The 15,143-nt window shown below is 43.9% G+C and overlaps 3 protein-coding genes across 5 annotated transcripts; 2 read left to right on the forward strand and 1 right to left on the reverse strand.

The window, feature by feature from the left end:
• Window positions 1–1,164: 1,164 nt before the first annotated feature.
• Window positions 1,165–6,271, reverse strand: LOC133890555 (E3 ubiquitin-protein ligase AIRP2-like). Of its 3 annotated transcripts, none has more exons than XM_062330972.1 (5): window positions 5,767–6,271; window positions 3,572–5,300; window positions 3,405–3,471; window positions 3,081–3,315; window positions 1,165–1,625 (listed from the first exon to the last, which is right to left on the reverse strand). In XM_062330972.1, the coding sequence occupies exons 2-5, from the start codon at window positions 3,677–3,679 to the stop codon at window positions 1,415–1,417; spliced, it is 621 nt and encodes a 206-aa protein (XP_062186956.1). In that variant the 5' UTR covers window positions 3,680–5,300; window positions 5,767–6,271; the 3' UTR covers window positions 1,165–1,414. The 3 variants fall into 3 exon arrangements, with proteins under 3 accessions (XP_062186956.1, XP_062186957.1, XP_062186958.1); XM_062330973.1 differs by having other exon boundaries at window positions 5,763–6,271; XM_062330974.1 differs by having other exon boundaries at window positions 5,741–6,271.
• Window positions 6,272–6,452: 181 nt separating this feature from the next.
• Window positions 6,453–8,386, forward strand: LOC133890554 (elongation factor 1-beta-like). The gene is made up of 6 exons (XM_062330971.1): window positions 6,453–6,643; window positions 6,850–6,966; window positions 7,054–7,138; window positions 7,534–7,636; window positions 7,783–7,896; window positions 7,986–8,386. The coding sequence occupies exons 1-6, from the start codon at window positions 6,558–6,560 to the stop codon at window positions 8,147–8,149; spliced, it is 669 nt and encodes a 222-aa protein (XP_062186955.1). The 5' UTR covers window positions 6,453–6,557; the 3' UTR covers window positions 8,150–8,386.
• Window positions 8,387–11,782: 3,396 nt separating this feature from the next.
• On the forward strand, window positions 11,783–14,632 carry LOC133889969 (pre-rRNA-processing protein ESF2-like). The gene is made up of 7 exons (XM_062330396.1): window positions 11,783–12,291; window positions 12,873–12,924; window positions 13,140–13,207; window positions 13,476–13,565; window positions 13,669–13,799; window positions 14,094–14,228; window positions 14,310–14,632. Exons 1-7 carry the CDS (start codon window positions 12,027–12,029, stop codon window positions 14,328–14,330), a joined length of 762 nt encoding a protein of 253 aa, XP_062186380.1. The 5' UTR covers window positions 11,783–12,026; the 3' UTR covers window positions 14,331–14,632.
• The last annotated feature ends 511 nt before the right edge of the window (window positions 14,633–15,143 follow it).

The following is a 15,143-nucleotide window of genomic DNA, read 5'->3' on the forward strand; positions in this document are numbered from 1 at the left end:
GCCCTCGAACATATCAGGTGTCACACACATCATGTGTCAACGGAACTCAACAAGAGATACAAGAAGGGTGGTAAGAAGAGTATGCATATGGCGGTGCAGGAGAGAAAGAAGTGGATAGAGAGGGAGGAGGAACTTAGGAGAGTTTACATGCTAGCCCATATTAGTTACATGCATCTCAAAATAAATTAATTGAATATAATTTTTTCCTATTTTATCGGGATTTTTATTTTGCTGAGATAAGAGGGACGTGTGACCATTGGTGCTTCTCTTCGTAATATGGTATGACAATATTAGACTAGTAAAAAATAGCCAAACACATCTAATTTTATATAAGTCTACCCCTACTAGCCTAGTATCATGGTAGAAATGTTTTTGCTAATTGGATTCAAAGCCATTCAAGGTGCATTAAGAGAACATATATGGTATGGAATGCAGATCTTGCAATAGTGCCTTAAAAAGCAGCGAGAGGTGACACCTCACCGCCACACTTTCATGTTGGGCATCATCGTTGGGTAGTTTCTCACGTAGTCAAATCGTTGCCTAGGTGGTAAACTAAGCGAGGTCTCTGCCGACTCACATGCTTCTGAATTTCTCTACATCTTCCCTCGTGGCTCCCGACCTTCTCTATGCCTTCTTCGATGTCACCAACAAAAAGAGAAGTGACGGAAGAAAAAGGATAATAAGACGAGGTGCAAAAGTGGTGCGATAAAAGAGGCAGATAAAGAGTAGTAGAGGTGGTAGTGACAATATAGGCAGAGGCAAGGTGAGAGGAGGTTTAATCATGTTTTAGGGTTTGCCTCTTGTGTATGGGTCAAGTGGGCAACCCATTTGACCTCCGCACCTCAAGAACTAAACAAATCAATTAGTCATCACTGCGCCTTCCTACCCCTTCTTCGAACCAGCATAGCTCTCAGCTTTCCTGCCGGAGGCCGAGGTTCCAGCTCCCAGTAACTGAATTTGACAACTGCATCCATCTGTCGTGAACAAGAAACACGGAGAGGACACATGAGGACATCCCATGACATAGCTGCTAAGCTGCATATGCTTCAGGCGACCACTGTTGCAAGGTCTAGGGCTAGGACACAACACCGAACATGCGCTAAGCTGCACACGCTTTGAAAATGGAAATTTCCCATGGCTGAGCCGAGTGAAATGCTTACCATGTAAACCAATTCAATGATCCATTACTTATAGACATCGTCAGATCATCCTAACCCCTCACAAAAGACCGAACTAACACATGACACAAGCTGATAGAACTGAGTTCTACTTACATATTTACCTCCTTGTGTAAATTAGCCTCGCCGGCATCCTACGAGCTGCTTAAAGCCTCAGAAAAGCACGCAGCACCAGACGCCCAGGGCTAAGAACTAGCAGTAGCAAACACATAAACAACTGGCAACCGAGCACAACTTCATTTTACATGGGGATCATAGGCATCGAAGACAGATTCGGGAATGACGGTGGGCAACTTGTCTACGTAGATGAAGAGGCGCCTCAGGTTCTCTCTTCTGACCGTCGCCATGTCAACGATGTCCCTGTTATCCGTGTATATCCACAGGTCGTTGGAGTTTACCCTCTTGAGGCTGTCACGGCAGAATGGACAAGAGTGGGATCTTGATCTCCTGCAGTGATACCATCCACGCTTTAGAACAGAGATTAGATAGTGCATATAGAAAGAACGAGAGATTCAACAGAAGAATTGAAAAGATATAAGACTCTGTAGCCTAGACAGTCACGGTCAGATTGACACAAACAAACTATATGCTAGCTGCAATGACATGCTAAGAAGACAAAAAATAAAATAAAAAATCTTAGTCCTTATTTAGGTTGATGTAAATTACTTCCAATAAAAGATCAATTTGAGAAGATCTACAAATGAATCCTCAAGCTTCTATTCTTGCAGTGTCAGGCAAAATAATTTAGTTTTCTATCCAATTATGATCATATTGAAATGAACTGATAGCCAAATCCTCAGACCTGATAAACTACTAGTCACAACTGAGACATAATCTCACACAACATTTTGTGCTTTTGCACTTCACTTGAATCTCGGAAGGTTTTGTTCCGTTTCTGACTAATTAGAAAGCCTATATTATCCAAACTAAAGCAGGAGATGACATGACATGTTCTAAACTTTTAAGCACAAGGTCAATGATTTGTCATGGAAACTCACCAACGGAGTTATCAAAAACATAAAACACCATCAGACAAATATAGACAACCAGTGACAAGAAATTTAGGCTTTAGTTCAGTAATATCCTTAGTACCCTTAAATTCAGGCCAAGCCAAAATTCCACCTTACATGGGTCTTGGTTTCCCATAGACATCACCGGTCACCACATGTTGTTCCAAACTTGCTCCATATCTAACTTTAGGCTGCCTTGAGCTTCGCTAATACTAGTATAGCCTTTTTATTAATTGTGGTTACATTGACATGTTATTGTTCAAGTCTACAACACCCATCCCTGAACTCTTGTCTCGTGGCAACATGTGCATTGAAAAGAATTCTAGAAAAATAGGAGGCTAATTATCTTGATGAAGTGATGAACAGTATCTTGAAGGTTTCAAGTTCCTTAACCTCTACTTCTACTTCATATACCATAAGATTATGATCATTTCTGAAGAGCTACTAAACTTTAACAAGCAGGAATGGCAGTTGATAACAATTAGATGTAAGGAGATCTGCAGCAAGGTTTTTCCATTACAGTTTGTTGCCCACCTAACCTCCTGTGAAGATGAACCAGCAGACTTCTAGAACACATCAGCATAAGAAAGCAGGCCACAGAAGCTAGCAAAGCAAAATAGTCCTTGTGGTCATGATTTGGGATCAAGAGTTTGTAAGGGTCATTACTTGCAATGGGGAGTTCAGGCAAGCAAAAAGAGGACCAATGTTTCCTAGCAAGTAACCAGATAAACATCCAGCTTAGATGTATCCAAGCACCGTTAGAAATAATCTCCTGCGTTTCATTGAACTAAAGGCATAGCATTGATCTAAAAAAGGCATATCATTTCATCTTGACACGAACAGAATAACTAAGATACACAACAATTGCAGAAATGAGAGTGAAATTTTGTACCAGTCACAGTAGCATTTAATGCACATAGCATGACTACAAGTTGGAAGAACAACTTTGCTGTTTATCTCCATACATATGCCACATTCCTCCTCTATATTATCATCAATCTCTGATATCACCATTTTTTGAATCTCCTCTCGTCTTCTATACCTCTCTGTACACATTGCTTTTTGCCTTTTGTCCTCCACTTCAGTGATCCCTTCATGTAATTGCATCAAAGAAGGAAATATGACAGCTGCCAAAAAAGAAACCTAATAAACAATTAAAGAAAATAAAGGTGTAAAGCAAATATGTTCCAAATGTTCCAATGGATATGCACTATACCATAGAATTCCCTGATGCTTGCGTGACTTTCATGAGTAGACATGGTGGTTGTCCCATCAGCATAAACCTGCACATTTAAGATTGTACTAATGTTAACCATAGCTCAAATTCAATCATAAAGAATATCAAACAAAGACACTGGTTCTAAGACATGAGTGTTTTTCAACCTTGTAAATTAGAATCCTCAACAGCCCAAGTGCACCAACAAGTCTGCAATCTGTCCACTGTACAAGAAAAAGGAAAAGGTGGGCAGCGGGGCAGTATGACATCCTCATCTGAAGGCAGGCCCCATCATATTCCCTCCGAAATTCAGAAGCACTGCATTTCACAAACAAAATTAGCAATGAATTCTCGAGGTAGAAGAAATTAGCAGCACTAAAAAATATCTTAGCCCACACTAAAGTACTAAAGTTGTAGGGAGCCCTTAATGATGAGTTGATGACTTGCCCGATGACTAATACTCATATAACTAGGATGGGAAACGAAGCATGAACCGTAGTTAAAAATTCATGATTAAAAGCTAGCTAGCCAAACGATATTAGCTCTCATGGTGTCTTGCATGTTTGTGGACAACAATATTCATCGCAATTTCCAAAGGACAACAAAAACTATGATGACAATGATGAAGAGCCACCACATTGTTAGTCAAGCGGAACTGCATGGCACACTAACAAGAAGAATTTATGATGGCAACTTCAAATGCTATATAAAAGATCTTCTAGGCCAAAAGATGATAAATTTGGCCAGATACCGGAACCACATGGCACACCGACAAGAGGAAATGAGTAATGGCAAGTCAAAAGTGTTCAAATAACATTGCTTCAACGCCAAATGAGATTTGACCAAAAAGGCAAAAAAGTAACATATTTGTTGACAGGTGTCAGCGTGAAAAGCTAGCAGAAAACTTTAGTTGTTGACACGTACTAAATATGCTATGCCCCAAATATAAATAAAGTAAAGTGATATGTATACCCGGGATCAAAATTAAAGCAAAAAGCAAGGGAAATCTCATTCAAGGTGTCAAAACGAATAGAATATCATATCTACCCATTATGCTTGGAACTAACTAACATATATTCTTGACAAACATGTTAGTCCCATTGAGTATGTTGTCATTAATCACCAAAATCACAATCATAGCCTAATAGGGCCATTTTCACTACAGCTCCTGCGGGCAGCGATGTGAAGCGGCGGAGGCGTTTTGGTAACCCCAAAGGTGATCGTCATTTCGGTCACTATTTGAAATATTGTCCACCCATTGGGTACATGAGATTCGTTCGATTGGGTTTGTATGGGTACAGATTAGGCGAACCTCAGGAGTCATCTTCCTCCACAAGCTCAGGGGCGGCAGTGCTGGTCCCCCGGCTCAGGGGAAGTAGAGACTTGCTCGCTCCGCCGGCGACATGAGACACGTCTGTGGAAGTGTCTCGCCCTCGCTCAACCTCCGCCGGGGTTGGTCTTCGATGCCGTGCGCATCTTCATGCACCGGCTAGAGGCGAGCAACACTGCAGAAGCAATGCCGCGCGCACGAAGAAGAACCTCTGGCTTCAACCTGTGTTGTTGGAGGTTGGCTGAGCATAGCCCAGCTCTGGAGTGTTCTTCATGGCGTCTGCTTCCAGCATCTACTCATCTTGCATGTGATCCGTGACCAGACCCACATCTGCTCATTTCTCGAGCTTATAGTGTCATGTAGAAGTCCATCTCCGTTTGGTTCATTCGGTCTTGCTCGAGACAAATTCAGTCATGCACAATTTAGTGCTTCAGTCGTGCGAAATTTAGTCTAGTTCCAAGGCCCTAATTCTCTCATGGGTTCTCTATTTGTAATTTGCTTTAACAGTTCATCCTTTTCCTTCCCCTTCTTTGTGATTTGCCTTTTTTCTTCTTCAGTTTTAATACCTACAAAACAAACATGAGCTTTGTCAAATTACTTGACTCATAAGCCTAATGCTAACAATAGAGTAACACTTAAAACCAAACAAATCAGAAGTCAAGAAATTCAAATTACTAACAAGATGCGAGTAAATAAGAGCATGTTTCTTCCCCCAAGAATAAATTTCACAATCTCTATGCATTAGTGGTGTCAATTGCGATCATTTCAAATTTTCAACCAAGCACAGCAGCAAGCAGAGAGCATTTGATCCAAACACAACACCGAAAGAGCCTATTAACGATCTCAATTCAGTATCTTTGAGCTGTATAGAACCAACTGTTCAAATCAATTACTTTAAAAACATCGAAATGATTATTTCCTAGTTGTTCCAGCACTTCAACAAGCACCCCTAACAATATGACAGCATAGAACAATACACGATGCTTCAGAAGTTCAGAGATCTAACAGCAAGGTTGGGAAATGCTCACTGACCTCAGCAAGCAGCGGGCTCTCCATGGTCTTCAGCTCCTTGAGAACCAGCAGCCAATCCGCCCTCTGGGGCTTCATGGCTTTCACCCAGAACGCGAGCAACGCGCCAAGGTTCTCGTCCCGTGGGGACAGGCACACGACGCGCGTCATCAGGGCCTTGCAGCGGTTGGGCAGCTTTGGAGATAGGCCACGAATCGCCCTCCTCTGTGGCTCGGAAAGGTCGGACCCGAACGCGCCCCAGCTGAATCTTGGCGCCTCTCCCGCCGCTGTCTGCTCCGCCTCCGCGGCCAGAGCCTGCTCCACTACATGCGCGCCCGGCACGCGCACGCACGCGCATTGACAGGAGGTCTTCGTGCTCGTGTTCGGTTAGATGGGTGCCCAGCGAGTGCAAAGCTGGAACGGCGAGCGAGGCCATGAGAGCAAGAAGGGTCGCCGCCGGAGAAGACGAGGAGAAGAGGGTCGCGCTCTAGTGGCTGGTGCCTGGGGAAGAGGAAGGAGCTATCCAAGCAAAGGGTAGAATCTGAGCCGTCCATCGATCGAAGATCTGACCCGACGGTCAGGATGGTCCCCATTCTGCCTACGAAATATCCTCGCCGTAGATGCCTCATCGCACGGACGCGTGTCCGGCTCGTGCGCCTCTGCCAGGTGGCTCCCACTCGCACCCGCGCCGCCAGGTATAAATAGGCGGGGCTCGCAGTCCGGCCTTCTCCTCTCGATCGCTAGGGTTTGAGATTTTAGCCGCCGCTCCTCACTCCCTCGTCAAGTCACAGCTGCCGTAGTCCTCGCCGGATCCGATGGCCGTGACGTTCTCCGACCTCCACACCGCCGACGGGCTCAAGGCCCTTGAGGCGCACCTCGCCGGCAAGACCTACGTCTCCGGGTGAGTCCGTTTGCGCACTTCTCCGCTCGTCACAGCCGATTAGATCCGTGCGTTGGTGTCGATTTGCGCCGAATTACTTGGATTCGCGCTGTCTAGATGATGCCCGCGATATGAATCTTGTTATTTTAGCTTCAATTTCAGCAAATCTATCTGATGATTTGGGGATGTGACTGTATTTGCTTATGGTCTTTGTGATGCTTGTCCAGAGATGCGATCAGCAAGGACGACATTAAGGTGTTCGCAGCGGTGCCATCGAAGCCGGGAGCTGAGTCCCCCAATGCTGCCCGCTGGTATGAGACCGTCTCCGCGGCCGTTGCCTCAAGGTGCGATGTTTTATTGTTGCTGTTCGCCCTCTGTTATTTAGCTCGGGAATTTGTTTGGATAATTACCAATGTGTTAATTGGTTGCAGGTTCCCTGGCAAGGCTATTGGCGTGAATCTGCCTGGAGCGGGATCGGCTCCTGCAGCAGCTGCTCCTGCCGCTGAGGCTGCCAAGGTATGCTCTCTTCATCCTTCGTTCTACATCCGCTTTTTTAGTTGTGTCAACTAGTTGGAGGTAGGTGAACAATTGGATTTTGCTGCTCTGTTTGTTTTTGCGCTCGTGTGCATTATGAATATCTGGGCAAATTTTAACAGTGGCAGTAATCATATGCTAGATTCTTCAGTTGTGATTGTAACCGTTTCATTAGATTGGAATGACACTCGTTTTTGTGTCATACCATGAATGTTTTAGATTGATGCATGTTGGCCATATCAGTTGTCCTGTAAACCTGTCACAAACTGAGAACATTAACTAAAGAAATTATCCTAGTCATCTTGAATCTCCTAACTTGAACATATGGTGTATAATAAGCATTTGTTGTATAATACATGCTTTTGATCATCTTACAGGATGATGATGATGATCTGGATCTTTTCGGGGATGAGACTGAGGAGGACAAGAAGGCTGCAGAGGAGCGTGTGGCTGCCAAGGCCTCTACCAAGAAGAAAGAAAGTACGCATAAATTTTCAATTGGAAGTGTTGACCTTCGTTGCTTACTAAAATCACTGTGCCTTTTTTTTTTGACCCGTTGTAGTTTAGTTTAACTTCTAGATCTTGCTTGTTAAGTGTAGTTTATGCACTAACACAAATTTTTACAGGTGGAAAATCATCTGTCCTGCTGGATGTGAAGCCGTGGGATGATGAAACTGACATGAAGAAGCTTGAGGAGGCTGTTCGCAGTGTTCAGATGGAGGGTCTCACCTGGGGAGCATGTAAGGAACTTGGTCTCCTCTGTATCAGCATCTTAGGTAGCTATTGGTTTTGCCTGTGACATATAATTAACATAAACTTGATATTGCAGCAAAGCTTGTGCCTGTTGGTTACGGTATCAAGAAGATGACGGTAATGATGACCATTGTGGACGACCTTGTGTCTGTGGACAGTCTCATTGAGGATTACCTCACTGTAGAGCCCATCAACGAATATGTTCAAAGCTGCGACATTGTTGCCTTCAATAAGATCTAGGAGCCCAATCGATCATGCATTTTGCTGCTGTGGTCATGGGACTGGAGTTGGTTGCAACAGCGGGCGATAAAGTTTATCCTGGGAAGTGAGCTTATCCCATTTAGTTAATCTACTATAGAAACGCCGGCCGGTCTGAGTTTATTGTCGAGTGATGCCAGATTTTTGAATGCCCATTTATCTTTAAGTGGTTGAACTGCTGGGCGATGTGAATGGCGAAACATGTGTTCATTTCCTCTCGATATGGTTGTGCTCATTTCTTGCTCCTCCCATGACGCTCCCAATGTTTTTTTGTTCAGAATAGCCAAATCTCGAAGGGTATCTATGTCACGCTGCTCGCTCGTTCACAGATGTGACTGTTGGCCTTGGCAGTGTGTGTGTGCGTGCCAGGAATGCGAACTGTCTGCGCTCATCACCCGGGTGCTCTGGCGGACGCTGGCCGCCGCACTCCCGCGCACTGGGTGCTGTGGTGCAGCGCGATTCAGGTGGCCGCGGCGGCGCTGGAGCTGACGCCGGCGCTCAGGGACTGGGGACGCTCGCGGCGGGCCCTCGCCGTCCTCGCACGGTCGCACCTCGAGCTGCTCGAGGTGTACCCCATGGATATGCAGAAAAGGGATCGACAAGCATCGATCTCATCCGATGACTCCGACCGCCGAATCGAGGAAACAAGTAGCTAGTGCGCCATCGATCTCGGCTCAATCCGTGCACCAAGCCCCTGAAGGCCACGGACCAAAATAGGCGACATGAGGTGGACGTGCAACGACTGAAAGGAGCTGCATGCAATTGCATGCGTAGTGAGAGAGATAGAAATCAGTGCTGCAAAACGAAATGTACAGGTTTACAGCACTGTCAATAATGCAGTAGGTGTGTGTTACTAGAAATGAGAAATGCATCGATCACGTGCTAGTAGTCGCATGCTGAATGTCGTTTTGTATTTCTTGGACCTAAAACAGCTGGCCTGGAGCAGCTGCGCTGCTGTCCTGACCATCCTCAACCTGAAGCACTTTATTTTTCCACGCTTCCTACAGAGATTTTATACACCTGTGTAACACGCTGTCACCGGATTAGGAAGGGGGTTTTCGGGGTGGGTGATTTGGGATGCTGGATTTAGAGAGAGGCTGGGGTGGTTGGATCGACGTTGGGCGGCGGTTTGGTGATGCGCTGAGGCGATAGTGGTAGTGTTGGTAGCGAGGGAGTGGGAAAATGAAGTGGTTAGTACGACGAGGGTGGTGGACGTAGATCCGACGACAGAAATACCGTCGGAGACGGCTGAAAGTGGGCAGGGGACCGGGCGATGCGGGCGGGAGGAAGAAAAAGGTGTCGGGAGGAAGAATCAAGAGGATAGCCGTTGGATGAAAACCGTGCAGCCGTGGTCGTCGACTGAAAATATTGGCGATTTCAGACGCCTGATAAATAGGAACGCAGGTAATGCTCAAACATGTGCCGTGTGAAGTGCATCCGTCTCCTTTCTTATACAAGTTTTGATAACTTGGCTTTGGGCATGCATGGATCCTCCTGATCAGGCCCGGCTCTGGGCTAGGGCCAAAAGTACGACAGCCGAGGGTCTAGCATAGGAACGGCCTCAGACTCTGAATCCCTGTGTATATATAAACTCAAGTCAGCATAATATCTCTAACTTTCAAGTCTAGTTCAAAGCCTTTCTCAACCTAAACAGTACCTTTCCTATAGGCCTAAGCCATAGAAGCTAGCATCCTAGCGGAGGTAGCACCTATCATCTCATATATGCTTTGCTAATATTCTTCTACGTTCTTCTCTTGATTTCTATCCCTAATATGCTGATTCTCATTTGAAAGAAATATCTCAAAGTTAAAGTTACTGAAAAATTATTTGAGATCAACTATGTTACAGGAAAGATTAAACGACTTGGCTATATGATGTATTGAGAAGAATGTTTTGGACAATATTAATCTCGATACTAACTTTAATGATTTTGTATCAAGAAATGCCTGAAGGAGTTATTTTTTATGAGAGACAATGGATGTTTGTGGTCTCCTCTTTTAGTGCCAATGAAATCGTTCGAGTTTGGTTCTTATTCAAGATGACTATATTAGTTTTATTTTACTGTTCTTTAGTATTTCTATTGTATTATTGATATTGTTTATCAATGATCGAGAACTAAAAACATATGGTTGAAATTTGACTCTTATTACTCAGTTTAGGTTATCAATATTCATTTTTGCCACCATTAGTGGATGGACTATTTAAAAAGTACACTTTGCAAGTGAAAATTATATATAGCATTTAAAGACTTATGACGTCGAGTTCGCCCCCACGGTCCTAGAAACTGTAGGGCCGGCCCTGCTCCTGATATTTCTTCCCAGTATGATTTTTAACGTTGATTTTTGTGGGTCGCACAAGATGGCGACCAAGCCTGACCGGGAGCTCTGCTTCCACACGGCATGGCCAACTCTGGCCCGGCTCATGTTCGTCGCCCGGCATTCCGGCGTCGGTTGCTCATGAGGATACCGTGGTGGCCGATTCATACTCGTCGCCACCGCAGTCGGCCAAGTGATTGGTCAGATCGACTACGGTGGGGTTCGAGTGTCTCGGTCTCTCATCTGTATGACCGTATCCAAGTAAATGCAGAGGCAGAAATAGGCAGAAAATGAATGATGAATACATCGTGTATTGTTGCTTACAGTTACAGCTGCACCGGTGGCCAAATAAAAAGCAGATGATGAACGAACGAACGATGTACGTACTAGGTACTACACAAAGGCACCAAGATCTGAATGTACACACCATACTGTCAGTCATACCCCGTGGCCGCGGGCGGTCCACGTGAGAAAGTCGACGAGCTCTCACCGAACATAACTCCCATGGCCGTCGGCGAGGATCACCACGACGTGAGAAGAAGTCGCCAATGATTCCTTGGGAGGAAGAAGAACAGGAAAGGAAAGGGGAACTTTCAGTTCATTTTGTCGATTCCTTGCTCAGTACAGGACTCCTCAAGTTTTTTTCTTCCCTATACACATTCTTTCAGCAAGTATGATAGTGGGCAGACGAAAAGTAAGAATGATTCGTCTTGTAGTATTTATTAAATGCTAGGATGGTCTTGCACGCAAACATGACAGCGCTCGATAGACGTGACAGGGTCTGTAGGGCGACTAGAGCAGGATGAGCATGCAGACTCCCGTAATAATGATCAAGGAGTAGTTGATTTCATCAGTAGTAGGTTTGATGTATTGTTTGGCACAACCCGTTTATATGTACTCTCTTTTCCCTGTTATATGAAGAGAAGAATTTAGCTTGTAAAGGGATATAGGAGAATAAATTCATCCAATCTATAAAAAAAATACATATAATATAGAACTATTATCTTATAGAAGGCTTGAACCTGCATAAATCACCACCTTTTTAAATCCATCTAATACTACCACGAAGAAACGTCAATCAACACATCTGTCGTCCGAAACATTCCGTATTCATTGTCAGGGATTATCCCGATAAACATGTCGTCCATCTCTGTCACCCTTTCAACGACCGAAAGTAGTATATAGTTGAATTTTTTACAAAGAACCCATATATTTATAATTTTCGGATTTAGAAAAAATAATAAATAAAAAGGTCAAAGTCATCCGCATCTCTTTTCTGGAGCCCACGCGGCCCAACAAGCGTTGTTCTCCACTGCCCGCCAAACCCTCCCGAATCCCATTGCCAGCCCACGCCGACAGCGCCGTTCCCACTCGCGAGCCCCTTCTCCCGACGCCGGCGCCGCCGCGGGAACCGCCCGCCGTTCAGGCCCTTGCCTCCCCCCGCGCCTAGGCCATAGGGTAACCCCCGCCACAAGCGTACAGACACCTCCCCTGCCCCGTCGGTGGCACCAAGCAACTACCACCGCCGCCTGAGGCACGTACCCATGGCGGAGACCAGCGAGAGAGACCAGTACACGGTCGAGGAGGAAGACAACCCAGAGGAGGAGGAGCTGGACGACCAAGGCCTTGGGAGTGAAGACGAGGAAGGAGGAGGGGGCAAGAGGAAGCGGCCGTGGGAGAGCCTGGGCGGGTTCGGCAAGCGCGGGGTGTGCTACCTCAGCCGCGTCCCTCCGCACATGAACCCGTCGCACGTCCGCCAGATGCTCTCCAAGTACGGCGAGGTGCTGAGGATTTACTTCGTGCCCGAAGGTGATACGAAGAATCAATGCTCATGTTCTCTTCAATTTGGGTGGGATATGGAGACTTGTTCCAAAACCTTGTGCCTATTTGAGGAGCATAATGTGTTTGAAAACAATATGATCGAGCTCGCTAGAAAATTATTTGATGATTGATCCAATGAGATTTACTCAATCACTATCACGAAATACCATTTGGCACTATACCACTGAAAATTTGTGAGAGTTCACTGTTGCAAGCATGTCGCCTTGACCGAAGGCTGTTCATGGTGTTTGGGTTTACTTGTGCATTGTATTGCTTGCATTTGTGAAAATAGAGGGAAAAGGTCGACTGGAGTGTCTCCTTGCATGATGTTAGTTCTGATTTGCATGCTAAGTGAAGTGCATGTTGCTATAGCAATATACCGCTATTACATCCTGATTAATTCTTTTTTTTCTTCTGTGGTTAGATGTCTTAGTGTCGGTTTTGAAAGAAAAAAAAAATCAGTGTGAACTGCTCTTTTGCTTCTTACATAACACAATATATTAGTTTTTCAATAGTGGGCATTTAAGAACTGGAAAAAACCTAACTTCTTATATACTAATGTCATCCAGGTCAAGGTCATCGCAAGCATACTACTGTTAAAGCGAAGGCTTACTCCGAAGGGTATGTTTGGACGGAAAAAAAAAACAGGGATGCACTGCTTTGGCAAATGATGCAGTTTTCATTTGAAATATTACTATGAAAGTCAAAACATGTGCATTTATTCATATCATTGTCAGCTTTATTACGTTTGTGGACAGTTTTACTGCAGCCTGAAATCATTTTCTAGTGTTCGGCTCATTATTTGTATGTACTCATTCTGCTACCCAAATATTTAGGTGGATTGAATTTGCAAAGAAAAGTGTTGCCAAGAGGGTGGCTAATCTGCTTAATGGTGAACAAACAGGTCTGTTCTCATTACCATTTATTCTTTCTATGTTATTATTGGTTGTACCTCAGGGGTAGAGTAGTTGTATCTATGAAATCATGGAGGAACTATCGCTCTTAATTCTCCAGCCATGCCATCCCTTTCCCTTTTTTCTTTCTTACTGACCCTTATTAGCTTGTTTGAAGAGGTGTAGTTCTTGCATTAAAACTATAGTATGTGTGCTACAAAGATTGTGTTTGCCTTGGCAATTTCTAGAAGAATGTCTGCTAATGTTGTATCTTATTAGGTGGGAAGAAGAGGTCTTCATTTTATTACGATATTTGGAACATAAAATACCTCAGGAAGTTCAAATGGGATGATCTGGTTGGTGAAATGGGTATGTGAAAAGTCCAAATTAGAAAAACTATATAAACTTCTGTTAAAGTGCTTTATGATTAAAACACCTTGGTAGGTTTTCTAATCCTTTGAATATAATGCAGCTGAGAAGACTCATATCAGAGAGCAGAAATTAACCTTGGAGATAGCAGCTGCAAAGAAACAACGTGATCACTACCTGTCCAACGTTGAAAAGTCTCGTGTATTGAAACATATTCAAGAGCGCAGGAAAAAGGTCTGTCATGTTTTGCATACTTCTAGTATATTGTACGATATTTCTTGCATTCCTGTCTCTCTGGTGGCACTTGTCGGCATGCTTTTTTTCGTGGTCCTATACTCCTATGGGATGATTTTCTCGTTGGTTCTATATTCTTGTCACAGATGAACAATCATCAATGGATTCTAAAAGACTCTGATTTTGTATGGATCATAGACAATTGAGCGTTACATGTTTTTCCCCATTTTATGCTGTTTAGAGCTAAGTTTCAGTAATTGAATTTGTATAAACTTGTGGTTATCTTTGAAACAGAAGCAGAAGACAGAAGGAACAGATCCCAGTAATGTCCTTGAGACAAAAACTGCTCGTCCAATTCGTCAAAATAATCCAGTTGGGGAGACAAGTGCCAAAACTAAATTGAATCTTTCTAAAGACATTTTAGCCGGAGTAAGTTTGCAGCCCTCATGGAAATTTATCTGGAAGTTTCTTGTCTTTACCAGTAATTTGACACACTTCATTGCATTGTAGGTGTTTGGTTGTTCGTCATGATCACTTTCTATCGACATGGGTCAGCACATGCCAAACTGAATGGAGCAGCACAGATCATAAAGTTCTTCATAGTCTGCTTCCTTTTTTTTTTTAGTTTAAGCCATGTTTTTTTGGTAACTTAGGTTCCTGCTTTCAGTATCCTCATGTCCTCCTGATTCTCTAGAAGGTTTTCTGGGACCTGATAATGAATGTGAATGGTTTGACGATTGCCAATGCTGTTTGATCAGCAATCTTGGTTGTAATACTGAAACAAGTGTACTCTCGTCTAGTTGAAACAATATATGTCATGAGGGTTGCTATTATCTTGTATTCGGTTGTCTGGGATTTCAAAGTTTCAATGCTTAAGCTATGTTGTGGGTTAGCTCGATCTGGAATACGCATAAATACCTAAACAAGGGAAATTTATTGTTGCAAAAGACTGGCTAGTAAGATTTAGTGAGGTATACAAAAATGTTTCTGAGTTCTCATAGTATGAAAAATGGAAAACAAAGTGCTTTTGAGTGTTGAATAACCATGGTAATACGAAATGGAGCCAAGTGATTAAAATGTGAGCAAAACGGAACGTTTACACCACAAGGCAATTTACGGTGCAAATCTTCAGCGTGGCGAGTTGATCGTTTAAGGCAATAGGCCAATTGCAAACAAGGTTCACAAAAGCGTTTGACCACCAAAAACTGCCCGCTGATGGTAACCGTATAGTAATTTGGTGAAAATCGGATGGATTTTGTTAAATTTTTTATTTTCTTTTTAAATTTTGAATCTGAGTTTGATCGAAAATCGATCGATATGAATACGGTGCGAACTAAATCGACC

The sequence above is a fragment of the Phragmites australis genome, chromosome 14 (assembly GCF_958298935.1).
Source record: "Phragmites australis chromosome 14, lpPhrAust1.1, whole genome shotgun sequence".
Classification (NCBI taxonomy): Eukaryota; Viridiplantae; Streptophyta; class Magnoliopsida; order Poales; family Poaceae; genus Phragmites; species Phragmites australis.

Bases quoted from the DNA above. Each gene is read 5' to 3' on its own strand.
- LOC133890555 (XM_062330972.1), bottom strand. From the start codon at position 3,679: ATGAGGATGTCATACTGCCCCGCTGCCCACCTTTTCCTTTTTCTTGTA. The intron at 3,472-3,571 runs GTTGAAAAACAC...TTAAATGTGCAG, and splicing joins TGAGGATTCTAATTTACAAG to GTTTATGCTGATGGGACAAC. The intron at 1,626-3,080 runs GTACAAAATTTC...GTATCACTGCAG, and splicing joins ATTAAATGCTACTGTGACTG to GAGATCAAGATCCCACTCTT.
- LOC133890554 (XM_062330971.1), top strand. From the start codon at position 6,558: ATGGCCGTGACGTTCTCCGACCTCCACACCGCCGACGGGCTCAAGGCC. The intron at 7,139-7,533 runs GTATGCTCTCTT...ATCATCTTACAG, and splicing joins CTGCCGCTGAGGCTGCCAAG to GATGATGATGATGATCTGGA. The intron at 7,897-7,985 runs GTAAGGAACTTG...TTGATATTGCAG, and splicing joins GGGTCTCACCTGGGGAGCAT to CAAAGCTTGTGCCTGTTGGT.
- LOC133889969 (XM_062330396.1), top strand. From the start codon at position 12,027: ATGGCGGAGACCAGCGAGAGAGACCAGTACACGGTCGAGGAGGAAGAC. The intron at 12,292-12,872 runs GTGATACGAAGA...AATGTCATCCAG, and splicing joins GATTTACTTCGTGCCCGAAG to GTCAAGGTCATCGCAAGCAT. The intron at 14,229-14,309 runs GTAAGTTTGCAG...ATTGCATTGTAG, and splicing joins CTAAAGACATTTTAGCCGGA to GTGTTTGGTTGTTCGTCATG.